This window comes from Schizosaccharomyces osmophilus, chromosome 1 (assembly GCF_027921745.1).
Source record: "Schizosaccharomyces osmophilus chromosome 1, complete sequence".
Lineage (NCBI taxonomy): Eukaryota > Fungi > Ascomycota > Schizosaccharomycetes > Schizosaccharomycetales > Schizosaccharomycetaceae > Schizosaccharomyces > Schizosaccharomyces osmophilus.
This window is the reverse complement of record NC_079238.1, coordinates 2,751,877-2,763,044: the sequence shown is the minus strand read 5'-3', so window position 1 is coordinate 2,763,044 and position 11,168 is coordinate 2,751,877. Positions and strand designations below refer to the sequence as shown.

The 11,168-nt window shown below is 37.9% G+C and overlaps 6 protein-coding genes and 1 non-coding gene across 7 annotated transcripts; 3 read left to right on the top strand and 4 right to left on the bottom strand.

Moving 5' to 3' along the window:
- Nucleotides 1-799: 799 nt before the first annotated feature.
- Nucleotides 800-1,861, top strand: tom40 (mitochondrial TOM complex subunit Tom40; the record flags this gene model as incomplete). The annotated part of the gene is made up of 1 exon (XM_056180059.1): nt 800-1,861. One exon carries the CDS (start codon nt 800-802, stop codon nt 1,859-1,861), a length of 1,062 nt encoding a protein of 353 aa, XP_056037182.1.
- Nucleotides 1,862-2,956: 1,095 nt separating this feature from the next.
- On the top strand, nt 2,957-4,274 carry gsk31 (serine/threonine protein kinase Gsk31; the record flags this gene model as incomplete). Its single annotated transcript, XM_056180058.1, has 3 exons — nt 2,957-2,963; nt 3,008-3,189; nt 3,318-4,274. The coding sequence occupies 3 exons, from the start codon at nt 2,957-2,959 to the stop codon at nt 4,272-4,274; spliced, it is 1,146 nt and encodes a 381-aa protein (XP_056037185.1).
- A 772-nt stretch (nt 4,275-5,046) lies between these two features.
- Nucleotides 5,047-5,674, bottom strand: vps68 (vacuolar sorting protein Vps68; the record flags this gene model as incomplete). Its single annotated transcript, XM_056180057.1, has 3 exons — nt 5,047-5,332; nt 5,393-5,517; nt 5,582-5,674. 3 exons carry the CDS (start codon nt 5,672-5,674, stop codon nt 5,047-5,049), a joined length of 504 nt encoding a protein of 167 aa, XP_056036698.1.
- A 777-nt stretch (nt 5,675-6,451) lies between these two features.
- Nucleotides 6,452-6,525, bottom strand: SOMG_20061. The gene has a single exon. It is a non-coding gene; the product is annotated as a tRNA-Ala (tRNA).
- A 468-nt stretch (nt 6,526-6,993) lies between these two features.
- hhf2 (histone H4 h4.2) lies at nt 6,994-7,305 on the bottom strand (the record flags this gene model as incomplete). Its single annotated transcript, XM_056180056.1, has 1 exon — nt 6,994-7,305. One exon carries the CDS (start codon nt 7,303-7,305, stop codon nt 6,994-6,996), a length of 312 nt encoding a protein of 103 aa, XP_056037179.1.
- A 268-nt stretch (nt 7,306-7,573) lies between these two features.
- On the top strand, nt 7,574-7,984 carry hht2 (histone H3 h3.2; the record flags this gene model as incomplete). The annotated part of the gene is made up of 1 exon (XM_056180055.1): nt 7,574-7,984. The coding sequence occupies one exon, from the start codon at nt 7,574-7,576 to the stop codon at nt 7,982-7,984; it is 411 nt and encodes a 136-aa protein (XP_056037178.1).
- Nucleotides 7,985-8,362: 378 nt separating this feature from the next.
- On the bottom strand, nt 8,363-10,946 carry sfi1 (spindle pole body half bridge protein Sfi1; the record flags this gene model as incomplete). The annotated part of the gene is made up of 2 exons (XM_056180054.1): nt 8,363-10,821; nt 10,874-10,946. The coding sequence occupies 2 exons, from the start codon at nt 10,944-10,946 to the stop codon at nt 8,363-8,365; spliced, it is 2,532 nt and encodes an 843-aa protein (XP_056036695.1).
- Nucleotides 10,947-11,168: the final 222 nt, after the last annotated feature.

The window sequence follows — 11,168 nt, the reverse complement described above, 5'->3', positions numbered from 1 at the left end:
AACTTTTATGCTCGAGCGCCAACTTTATGGGCTTAAAATATTTAAACAGGCGGACCTAACTGACAATCGTTGTATCGTAGAAGAAATGGCAATCTCCTTCTACTTATAGACACGACTTAATGAGAAAAACTTCGGATTTCTTGTTTTATTAAAAAATGTGTTGCTGGAAAGACACAGAATCCAGAGCTCAGGGCAACTTCCACATACCAATAGTATGTTTTCTAAAAATAGTTTGCATACTACAACCTAGTGCGTAATATTCGAAGAATAGATGAGCTCGTTATATAATATAATGAAGTTGAGGATTAGATTCGCAATGAGTTATGAGAAAATAGGCAAACATTATATGGGTAATGGCTTTAAATAAAATATTGGTTTACAATATAGACTATTTTTTTCTATTTAACAATCGATTTGAAAGAAAAATTTCCGTTGAGGCTTTTTTATTCGTACTGTGTACTTGCCCTAGCGAAATAAATGTCATCAAAAAAAGACTGTCGAAAAATATAATACTTATTGTAATATTGTTGTATATTTTGTAAGATTATATTGGACTCCACACGCAGTTGGTGATATGAAGGGACCCGCAAACTACCTACTTCTCTCCACCATCCTCCTAACCGCGTTGTACGTGAAGGTGGTTAATTAGAGTAAATAAAAAGGAGTCTTTCCTAAGCCTAACCACCAAGTTAATTTGTTAAGGAAAAAACATATAGGTTAACAGTATCTGTACTTTTTAATCTTACAGAAGAACCCAAAAATCCAATTTTCATAAAATAGCACATCAGATCTAATCATCATGGATTATCTTCAAACAGCTGTTTCCTCGATTGGACGTGTTGGTGACAAGATCGACAGCTACAAGTCCTCATTGAACCTTTCGAACCCTGGTACTACTGAAAATTTGTCAAAGGAAGTTTCGAAAGATCTCTTGCTTTCTAACTATGCATTTACCGGTATTCGTGCTGATGTAACAAAGGGATTCTCTACTAACCCTTGGTTTACTGTTTCCCATGCATTTGCTCTTGGTAGCCAAATGTTACCCCCTTACTCTTTCAGCACCATGTTTGGTGGTGAGCCAGTGTTCCTCCGCGGTAGTGTCGACAACGACGGTGCTTTGCAAGCCATGTTGAACTGTGCTTGGAGCCCAAATGTTCTTTCCAAGGTTCAAATGCAACTTGCCGATGCTACTATCCCTAGCATGTGTCAAATCGAGCATGACCACAGAGGAAAGGACTTTTCTTTTAGCGTTAAAGCAATGAATCCTTGGTATGAAGACAAGTTGACTGGTATTTACATTCTTTCCATGCTCCAGTCTCTTACTCCTAAATTGTCCATGGGTGTCGAGGCTCTCTGGCAAAAGCCTTCTGCTTCTATCGGACCTGAGGAAGCTGCTTTGAGTTATATGGCTCGTTACAACGCTGGTGACTGGATCGCTACTGGTCATTTGAACGGTACCCAAGGTGATGTTACCGCTACTTTCTGGCGCAAGTTGAGTGAAAAGGTCGAGGCTGGTGTTGAATGCCAATTATCACCTGTCGGCTTGAACCGTTCGGCTGCCATGATGATTGGTCCCAAGCCTGAAGGTCTTACTTCGGTTGGCCTTAAGTATGAGTTTGCCCAAAGCATCTATCGTAGTCAAGTTGACAGCAAGGGTAAGGTTGGTGTTTATTTGGAACGCCGCTTGGCTCCTGCTATTACTCTTGCTTTCAGCAGTGAAATCGATCATCCCAACAGAAACGCTAAGGTTGGTCTTGGTTTGAGCATGGAGTTGCCCGGAAGTGATGAAATGATTCAACAGCAACAACAATTGCTTTCTGGTCAAGTCCCCGCTGCTGAACCTGCTACCCCCTCTGCTTAAAATTCTTGGATGATTAATCTGTTTCTTAATGAGATAGCATATGAAACAGGATTGTAATCTATAAAATTCTACTATTCATTTCTTTACTTACCCCATGGAAGAAGTACGTAGCTGAACCTGTTGTTCGACAAAAGAATCGTTTTGTTTTTTGGGGAAGTCACTTTTTATTGAACAGAGCTTCCTAGATAAATGATAAATGTTGAAACAAATCATATCTTGAGTTGTATATCGTAGATCTTCCAGTCGTATACCACAAACAATGTGGGTTTTTCCTACGAGATATATATTCATTGTTGCTGATTTCATTGTCTTTAATATTCTCATCAACTCGTATTCCTTCTATTCGTCTATAATATCAGGAATCACTTCCTCTTTTTTCTTACTTTCTGCACTAAGCTACTACTCTCTTACATCTTTCTGCTACCCCCACATGGCTATTGTCTATTTATAGTCAGTCTTTTCTCACAGATTGATAAATCAGTCTTGTTCTAGCCCAAGGCTAATGTTTGTTATCTGTTTTGTATTTTATTTATAATTATTAAAAAACAACTGGACATCTTTTTTTGCATGTTTACGCGAGTCATTAAAAGTAGCCAAAGGCACGTAAACAAATGAATCCAACAAAAACAAAAAAAAAAAAAAAAAAAAAAAAAACAGGAGGAAAAGAAAGTACGATGAAGAAAGGAAGAAAGAATCAACATGAAGATGATAAGTTTAGAACTTTTCGATCTGCTGCTCGTTACACACTTGAATGAAAAATTAAAGTAAAAGCGCAATTCCTTCACAAACAATACGGTGAAATCTCTTATAAGTAAATCATTGATTTAGAAGCTTGATTCTCAGTAGTTTAATCTCAATGAATTGAGCTTTTGTCCACCTTATACAATTCATTTTCCTTTTGTTTACACAAAATTCCTTCCTGTTTAACATTCTTTTTTTAATACTTTATACTACGCTATACTACATACTGTTTTACGATGCAGATCTCTATTTTATTTACTTATGCAAACAACTAATCGAGGTCAGGTGACGTATAATCAAACAGTATGTTTTTAAACGTAGGTGCAGTGAACCAAACACAAACAAGATTAAGAAATGAGTGGTACTGACTAGGAATTGGTGAAATAAAAAGCTAACTGACTTTAGATGACTCGCACGTAGAAACAAAAGTTGTCTTGGACCCAAAAACCGGGGAAGAACGAACGCTTTCCTATGAGCTATTTCAAGTCATAGGCTCGGGGAGTTTTGGCATTGTTATGAAGGCAAAGATAGTAGGGAGCCAACAATACATCGCTGTTAAGCGTGTATTCCAGGACAAGCGATACAAGGTAGGTATTCCATTTCACTCACCCTCTCTTTTGCTAGCAAACCTAGGTTGAAACATTCATCAAATGTTTCTGAGTTTTCCGCACCTTTTCTTTTACGGAAAGAATCATGCTAACGCTTTTTGTTATAGAATCGAGAGCTCCAAATCATGCGTGCCATATCCCACCAAAATATCGTAAATTTAATAGCATTTTTTCACACCCACAATCCAACAAATGATGAAACTCACTTATCCTTGTTGCTTGAATACTCACCAGAAACTGTGTTTGAGGATATGAGATGGTACACTCGGCGTCATAAATCTCTTTCTACGCTTTCCATTAAAATATACGCATTCCAGATTTTCCGCGCTCTTTCTTACTTACATAGCACCGGAATCTGCCATCGCGATATTAAACCTCAGAACCTTTTAGTCGATTATCGAACTGGTGTCTTGAAACTATGTGATTTTGGAAGTGCAAAAATATTAATTCCTTCTGAGCCCAACGTTTCTTATATTTGCTCACGTTATTACAGGGCACCTGAATTGGTGTTTGGAGCAACCCATTACACCACCAAAATTGATGTTTGGTCGGCCGGCTGTGTCATAGCGGAATTGATTTTAGGTCGCCCATTGTTTCCTGGAGATAGTAGCGTGGAGCAATTGGTGGAAATTATAAAAGTTCTTGGAACGCCTACTCAACAAGAAATCACTTCCATGAATCCTAATTACGTCCATCACGCTTTACCAAATGTACGTCCACACTTCCTGGAATCAATTCTACCAAAACATGTACCAAAGAATGTTTTGGACCTATTAAAGAGTATTTTGGTTTACGTACCCTCCAAACGTATTTCTGCGATTGAAGTCCTTACTCATCCATTCTTTGACGAACTACGCGACCCGAATGTAAAATATAGTGTTGAGAGAGATTCCGATGTTCATGATTTACCACTTCCTCCACTATTTAATTTCTCTTTGGAGGAGCTTTCCATTCGCCCTAATTTAAATAAGAGCATACTACCACCGCACGAATACGAAAACCTCGATGTTGATATTAATAATTTCAAGCCTATGTTAGTCAAACAGGCAAACCTCGATGTTTGAATTGTTTTTCCCTCTTTTCCTGTGACGTGTTAAAACAAGCCGTTTATGTGCATGATCACTTTTCTTTCGACGTGACATCTTTTCTCTCTTTTTTAGGCTTTCTTTAACATGTTTTTATTTTTTTATTTTTTTAATTTTGTCCTTCAGTCACGTGGCTCCAAAATCATATTTTTATTATGCTTGATATATTGGTGTTTTATTTCTTCGCTTCTTTCCCTCTCAATCCTCTTTTTTTCATTTCCCTGCGGGTCATACATTCATTTTTTCTCATGCTTGGAAGGTAATTCCTTGTGTTTTAGCTCCACGTTTTAAAATTACCTATGCACGCCCACATAAGGGCAGATATTTTTCACCTCTAAAAACAGTATATGATGAGAAACGATTGATGCGTAATGGCATTTTTTTTATTTTAATATATTAAAAAACAAAGAAGGTGAGAATAACGATTATTATTACCAAAAACACAGTTTTCTTAAAGCATCTACTTGTCAAATTTAAAGAGCGTAGGCTGAGTATGTCCATTTCATTTAATTCCAGTTGAACTTATACTTGCAATATCTTAAGGTTAAAAAAGAAAACAAGGACACTGAGATCACGGTCAAATTTTGATTCATTCACATATTATAGAAATACATTACCAAAGCGACTTGCGGAATTTCAACCGGAATTTGCAATCCAACAGTGTCTAGGCATTGAAAAGAGATCATTGAAACTAAGTGTAATCCTAACAAAATCAGTAAGCAGATTGTGAAGGTAAACATAAACAAAGTTATTAAAGCTGCAAGTTATAATGGTAATCATCGTTCATATTACCAGTGATCCAAAGAGTGGTAGCGCTAATCATAAAGAGAACATTGCAAATAACATTGGCAATACCCATTGTAAGAGAATAGCCAGGGACGACGTATTTGAGAATGAATACCGTAAAACTTCCACCCAATCCACCGGCAAGTAAAGCAAATCCGATAAAGAGAATAAACCGAGCTTTTCTAGCCAGGCTTTCATCTGTATATGCAAAGGAATCACCACTAAGGCGAGACTTGTCAATAGAGTTTACACTGATAAATCAACGTTAGTTAAATTCAATAATAATAGAAATGAAATGGAATAGTACGTACATGATCATGCCAAGAACAGAACATAGGAATGGGATCCAGTCGACAAAGGTTATATGTAGTGTGCTGCCATAATTAAAAGCGCTATAAAGTGCTGTATCTATGAAAACCCAAACAGCCGAGGCAAACTAAGCTTATTAGCATTTTCTATTCACAAAACCGAACAAGTAGATTGTCAATATATCGACGTACCATGACACCAGCAAAGTAAACCCCCAAGGTTCTCGAAGAAAGATGGAGAGATGACAATCGAAAACGAAACAAAGATGTATCGAACAATGGCATTTTCGATATTCAAAATTAGGTACTCTAAATTAGGAAAAGGTAAACGAAGGTTTCACTTGAAAAGGCTGGTTCAATGAGGCCAATGCTCAACAGACTGCTTTTCGAAAATACAGTACAATATCGTAGAGTGAAAGAGAGCTTCCGTTGATGAAAGACAATAGTTATTTTACAAAGTGTCGTCGTGGTTTGTTAATGACACGTCTATCCATAAATATTAGACATTGCATGTATGTCAACTTAGGTGACATGTTCCTTACCGAAAGACAAAGTAGGTGAAGCGAGAGCGAAAAAAGAAAGACCATAGGGATCAGCTAGTATTTGTAGTTCCTTTTTTGGAATTGATATTGCATGGTTTCGTCTTTGGAGAATGTTGCTTGCCATCTTTGTTGATGCGGTAAATAAAACGAGCAAGTTTGCTACCATCCATTGACGTGGGACATTCGCGCTAAAACAATGGAAAAGAAAGTTTTTTAATAAAGTACTCTGTGCTTTGAATGTTTCAAACGAACGACCTTTTATACATTTTTTTTCTTTCATCTTTGCTTTCCTTCTTTTTTTTTACCAGACAAAATCAATAGGGAAGTGACGAAAGCGTATTTTCCTCGTTATCATAATAAATACCTACTGAAGATTCAACGAAAGGAAGGTTTCAGCATGATACGACAGGCAAACAGAAAACAAAAAAAACCAGCTTGAATCAAGGAACTCTGGTTTTCTTTTGTGTTTTGATGGTAACCTTCGACAGTTACCTGAGAGAAATCAGGATTGAAAAAAAATTGGACAAGCCAGAACTCGAATCTGGGACCTCTTCCATGCTAAGGAAGCGTGATAACCATCTACACCACATGCCCGGTCTTTACTGAATTGTCAAAGAAGTTACAAATAAAGAGCGTTTCTGGAGTACAATCGAAAAAAATTTCAGGCTGTTACCAAAGAGATTTCTGGCTTCGATTGCTACGAAAATAAATATCGTACATTTGATACTCTACTGACAACTCTACTTTCTGGTTACAACATTTCACAGTTTATAGAATCATAATCCATAATATCATTAAATATGTAAAATAAACAACTTTCGAATCAGTGCTACCGGAGCCAACTGACATACACTAGATGCTCAGCATCTTGGAGAATTAGTGTCAGAGAAATTTCGCTTTGCTTGAAGTTTTGTACATTGTGTCTATACCGATTGGCATCACATTGCATAAGGATCACTTTATGTAGCTGCGACAATTGATAACTTGATTGAGAAAAAAAGAATTGATAGGCTTCCAAGTTGCCAAAAGTCCTATATGTAGAGAAATTACAGCACACAGTGTTTAACCACCGAAACCATAAATAGTACGGCCTTGGCGCTTCAAAGAATAGACAACGTCCAAAGAAGTGACGGTCTTACGCTTGGCGTGTTCGGTATAGGTGACAGCATCGCGAATAACACTTTCCAAGAACAACTTCAAGACAGCACGAGTCTCTTCATAGACCAAAGCAGAAATACGCTTGACACCACCACGGCGCGCAAGACGACGAATTGCAGGTTTAGTAATACCTTGGATATTGTCACGCAGAATCTTACGGTGACGCTTGGCACCACCCTTTCCTAATCCTTTTCCTCCTTTACCGCGGCCAGACATTGTTTAGTGATTATTTGCTTTATACCAAAATCAATTCCAAGAGGAAGTAGTCTGTTTTGTTTCGTTTAGGTGAAATTTCCCGTATTTATAGCTTTCTCAACGCGTCGCGTACTCTGTGCCTCTCATTTTGATGAGGGTTAGGGTTATTGATCTTCAGCTTATATATAAATAAGAAAGCTGTTCTCGTCAATATCTTCAGAAGAAATCGTTATTTGTCGTTGTTTTATATAAAACGAGTTTCTTTTAATTCTTTAACTACTTTACTGAAATGGCTCGTACTAAACAAACCGCACGTAAATCCACTGGTGGTAAGGCCCCTCGTAAGCAACTTGCTTCAAAGGCCGCCCGTAAAGCTGCTCCCGCAACTGGTGGTGTCAAGAAGCCTCACCGTTATCGTCCTGGTACCGTTGCTCTTCGTGAAATTCGTCGTTACCAAAAGTCGACTGAATTGTTGATTCGTAAGCTTCCTTTCCAACGTTTGGTTCGTGAAATTGCCCAAGATTTTAAGACTGACTTGCGTTTCCAATCTTCTGCCGTCGGTGCTCTTCAAGAAGCCGTTGAAGCTTACCTTGTTTCACTTTTCGAAGACACCAACTTGTGTGCTATTCACGGTAAGCGTGTCACTATTCAACCCAAGGATATGCAATTGGCCCGTCGTCTTCGTGGTGAACGCGCTTAAACCTGAAGACTGGTAGTTTGATACGACTTCTATTTATACTCTTTGATTGCATCTTACATTCTTTTCGCATCCCCTTACGCTTAAGAAGATTTCGTCAAAGCTTTCTTAATGTACATTTCTTGGTTTGATGTTGGTTAATTTATGCATAATTCTTATGAGTTTCTCTTTTTTCATTCAGTTGTAGCAACCGTAATGTTAAGAATGGTTTTTATTCCGAATTGTAAGCCTTGTACTTGTACTTGTATCTTGTATCAAAGTCAATAGTCGGTATAGTGATGTTTTGACTTTGGACCGTCTTGTCAAAAATAAATACGAAAACAAAAATTTTACGCTGTATGAAAGTAGAGTTTCTATCGAAATTATCCCAACAAAACATCCTTATTGAGTTTTTGGAGGAATAGGTCGCAAATATTTGGAAAATCTAGAAATGGGCGTTTTCAGCTCTTGCTTCCATTGTCGCTGAAAATTTGCAGGAGTTCCCAAAACACTTTCATACTGCATTGGCATCGTTGTATCAAATGTATGCATCGAATTGGAATATTCATCCATACCTGAAGAGTTCTCCAGTATCGACGAGTCTTCAATATTCACCCGATACCGCTGGATCCATCGTCGAAACATCTTACCCAAAAGTTTGCTTTGTTTTTGTTGGTAAAATCGCTCGGCTTGCATTGTATGACTCGTGACACGGAATGTCAACAAATTCCAAGAATCAAACGTCCGGCGCATAATTCCTTTGTCAAATTCCCGTCGCTTCCAATCACTAATATTTTGCAGAAATTGTACTGCCCGCAGTTGGTACCTCCAAAATATTAATGCCGAACGTAATAGTCGTTCATTATAAAATTGTTCCGCTCGCTCTAATTTCTCTTTAAACTCGTTGTGTCGGTAGGACCATGTCTCATAGGCCCTTATTAATACACGCTGCCGTGCCTGATCGGCCACCATGGCAAGTGCAGAAAGCTTCATAACCTTTTCTATCCATATGTTCCAATAACGATCTACTAGCTTTTCAGTCATCGACGCTTGAAAATCGACTACCTTCGTTTCCAATTTTATGGTAATTTCTTCTTCACAAACGTCTCTCCACATTTTCATTGATAGTTTTATAAGTTTTTTGTCGTACATCAAATCAGCTCGCCAACGTAATCTAGCCTTTCTTTGCATAAAATATTTCCATCTACTCCAAACATTAAGTTTGATTTTTTTTTCGTAGAGATCATCCCCATGGATAAGCAGCTCTTCTTGTTCCAGTAATTTCATGCGCCATTTTAAAATACAATTCTTGGCTGCCTTTAATAGGCGCTCCTGATAAAGGTCTTCTGCAATGTCCTTCGCTTCTAGAAGTCCTTGTGTCTGCTCGATCCAAGTATCCCATGCTTTCACCACCAGTCGTTGATTATAATGATACCCAAAGGCACGTTCTTTTTCTTTGATTTGCCAAAACTTATAAACCCTAGCCAGGAGCGCATACTCCTTGCTTTTGCGAAACTTACTTGTTTTTATAGCTAACCGCCACCTTGTCAGAAAGGTGTCTTGTAAAATATAATTTGCAAGTTGCAGGCCATCTTCTATGCGAGAAAACCGATGTCTCCAGCGTCCGAACGCAGCCTTTAATATTTCCACATCATGTTCATCCGTCCAAACATCAAGTTTTCTACAAGCAGTCGTTTTCAATTTCCAATAAAGTAGCATTTTTTGAAGCAGTAGTGTATAGTAAAATTCATCTGCCTCTTCATATTGTGTAAAGTGATTTGAAGCTTTCGAATACCATTTTGATACAACCGTTTTTTTAGAGTTGCTGATAAATTCAGCCTTCGCTCCATTTCTTAACTGTTGCTTCTTCTTGAGAGTGTCTTGCCATTTCAAAAATGAAGTCGCTAGTACACTTCTTTTTTGGACTTTTCTTATAGACGATATGTTGGATTTTAGTCTCCATGTTCGAAATCTGTTTTTAAATAGCGTATGACAATAAAAGCTCACTGCTTCAATTCGTTTATTGCTTTTCTGTTTCCGCCGAAGCTTCCACTGAGTCAGAAATCGCAACAAAAGGATTCGTTCATGTTTTTCTCTCCACTTATTTGCTAAATTGTTCCATTGAAGGATAGTAGTATGTAAAAATTCCTTTTTCTGCTCTTCAATGTATCGTGCATATACCTCTCGTGTCTTTTTACGCCACGCGTACATAAAGTTTTCCTGCACAACTAAATTATATGCGCTCTCAGCCGTATACATGACTTCTCTTACCTGGCGCATCTTTTGCATCCACATAGGGAAATATTTGAGCAGCAAAAAAGCACGATGTACAGCAGTAGCTTTTCGCTCGTAAATAGTAGTAATTCTTTGCTGATACATGTGTTTATCGAGAATATAATAAAAGGTCGTTGCTAACAGCTGATGCTCACGAATAGAACGAAACTGGTCCGCCAGACGAGACATTGCTGAAAGCGACTTTATCGTTTTCGCAGCATTACTAGCAAAATTATTACCGACCCTGACGTTCTCTTTTTCTTCGTGGTTAGTTTTTCTCTTATTTAAATCTTGAACGGTAAATGGATCGTCGGAACCCTCATTCGAAAGATAATTTAAAGGAGCTTGTAAACTCGGTGACAAGTGAGAAAACCCCATTCTTGACATCAAATTCTTCCACTCTTGCTCCCAAGAGTATCTCTTCGTAGAAATTAAACGGAATAAAACACGAATATAGTAACGATTTTCAGAAGGACTAAGCCCATTTTCCCGCAATACATTTTCATATGCCTTAAAAACTGACAATGGAGAAGAGTCGTCCTTTGAAACACTAAGCCGCAACAATATTCTTCGCAAGATCTCTAAATCTTCACATTTTACAGTCAGTTTCACTCATTATGAATTGTTTACACTTCATACCACGACGTAGCTCTGAAGGCATGGTTCGTCGACCATGCTCTATGTCTCTGTTTTGAGCACCATTTTTGCTCATGTTATTTACAACTGTTTAGTTGAACCATTCCACCTGTAAAATCCGAACCAACCCGTAAACGGCGTTTTTGTTTATTGAAGGAGTTGTTTCGATGCCAGGAGGAATAACGATCGCTTTCTTTGTCGGTATTCACAATTTCGCAAGTCTCCTTCGGCGCACTAAACGAACTTTAAACATGCTTCAGTTACGTTAAGGTTATTTAATGATGTATGTTCAACTTCA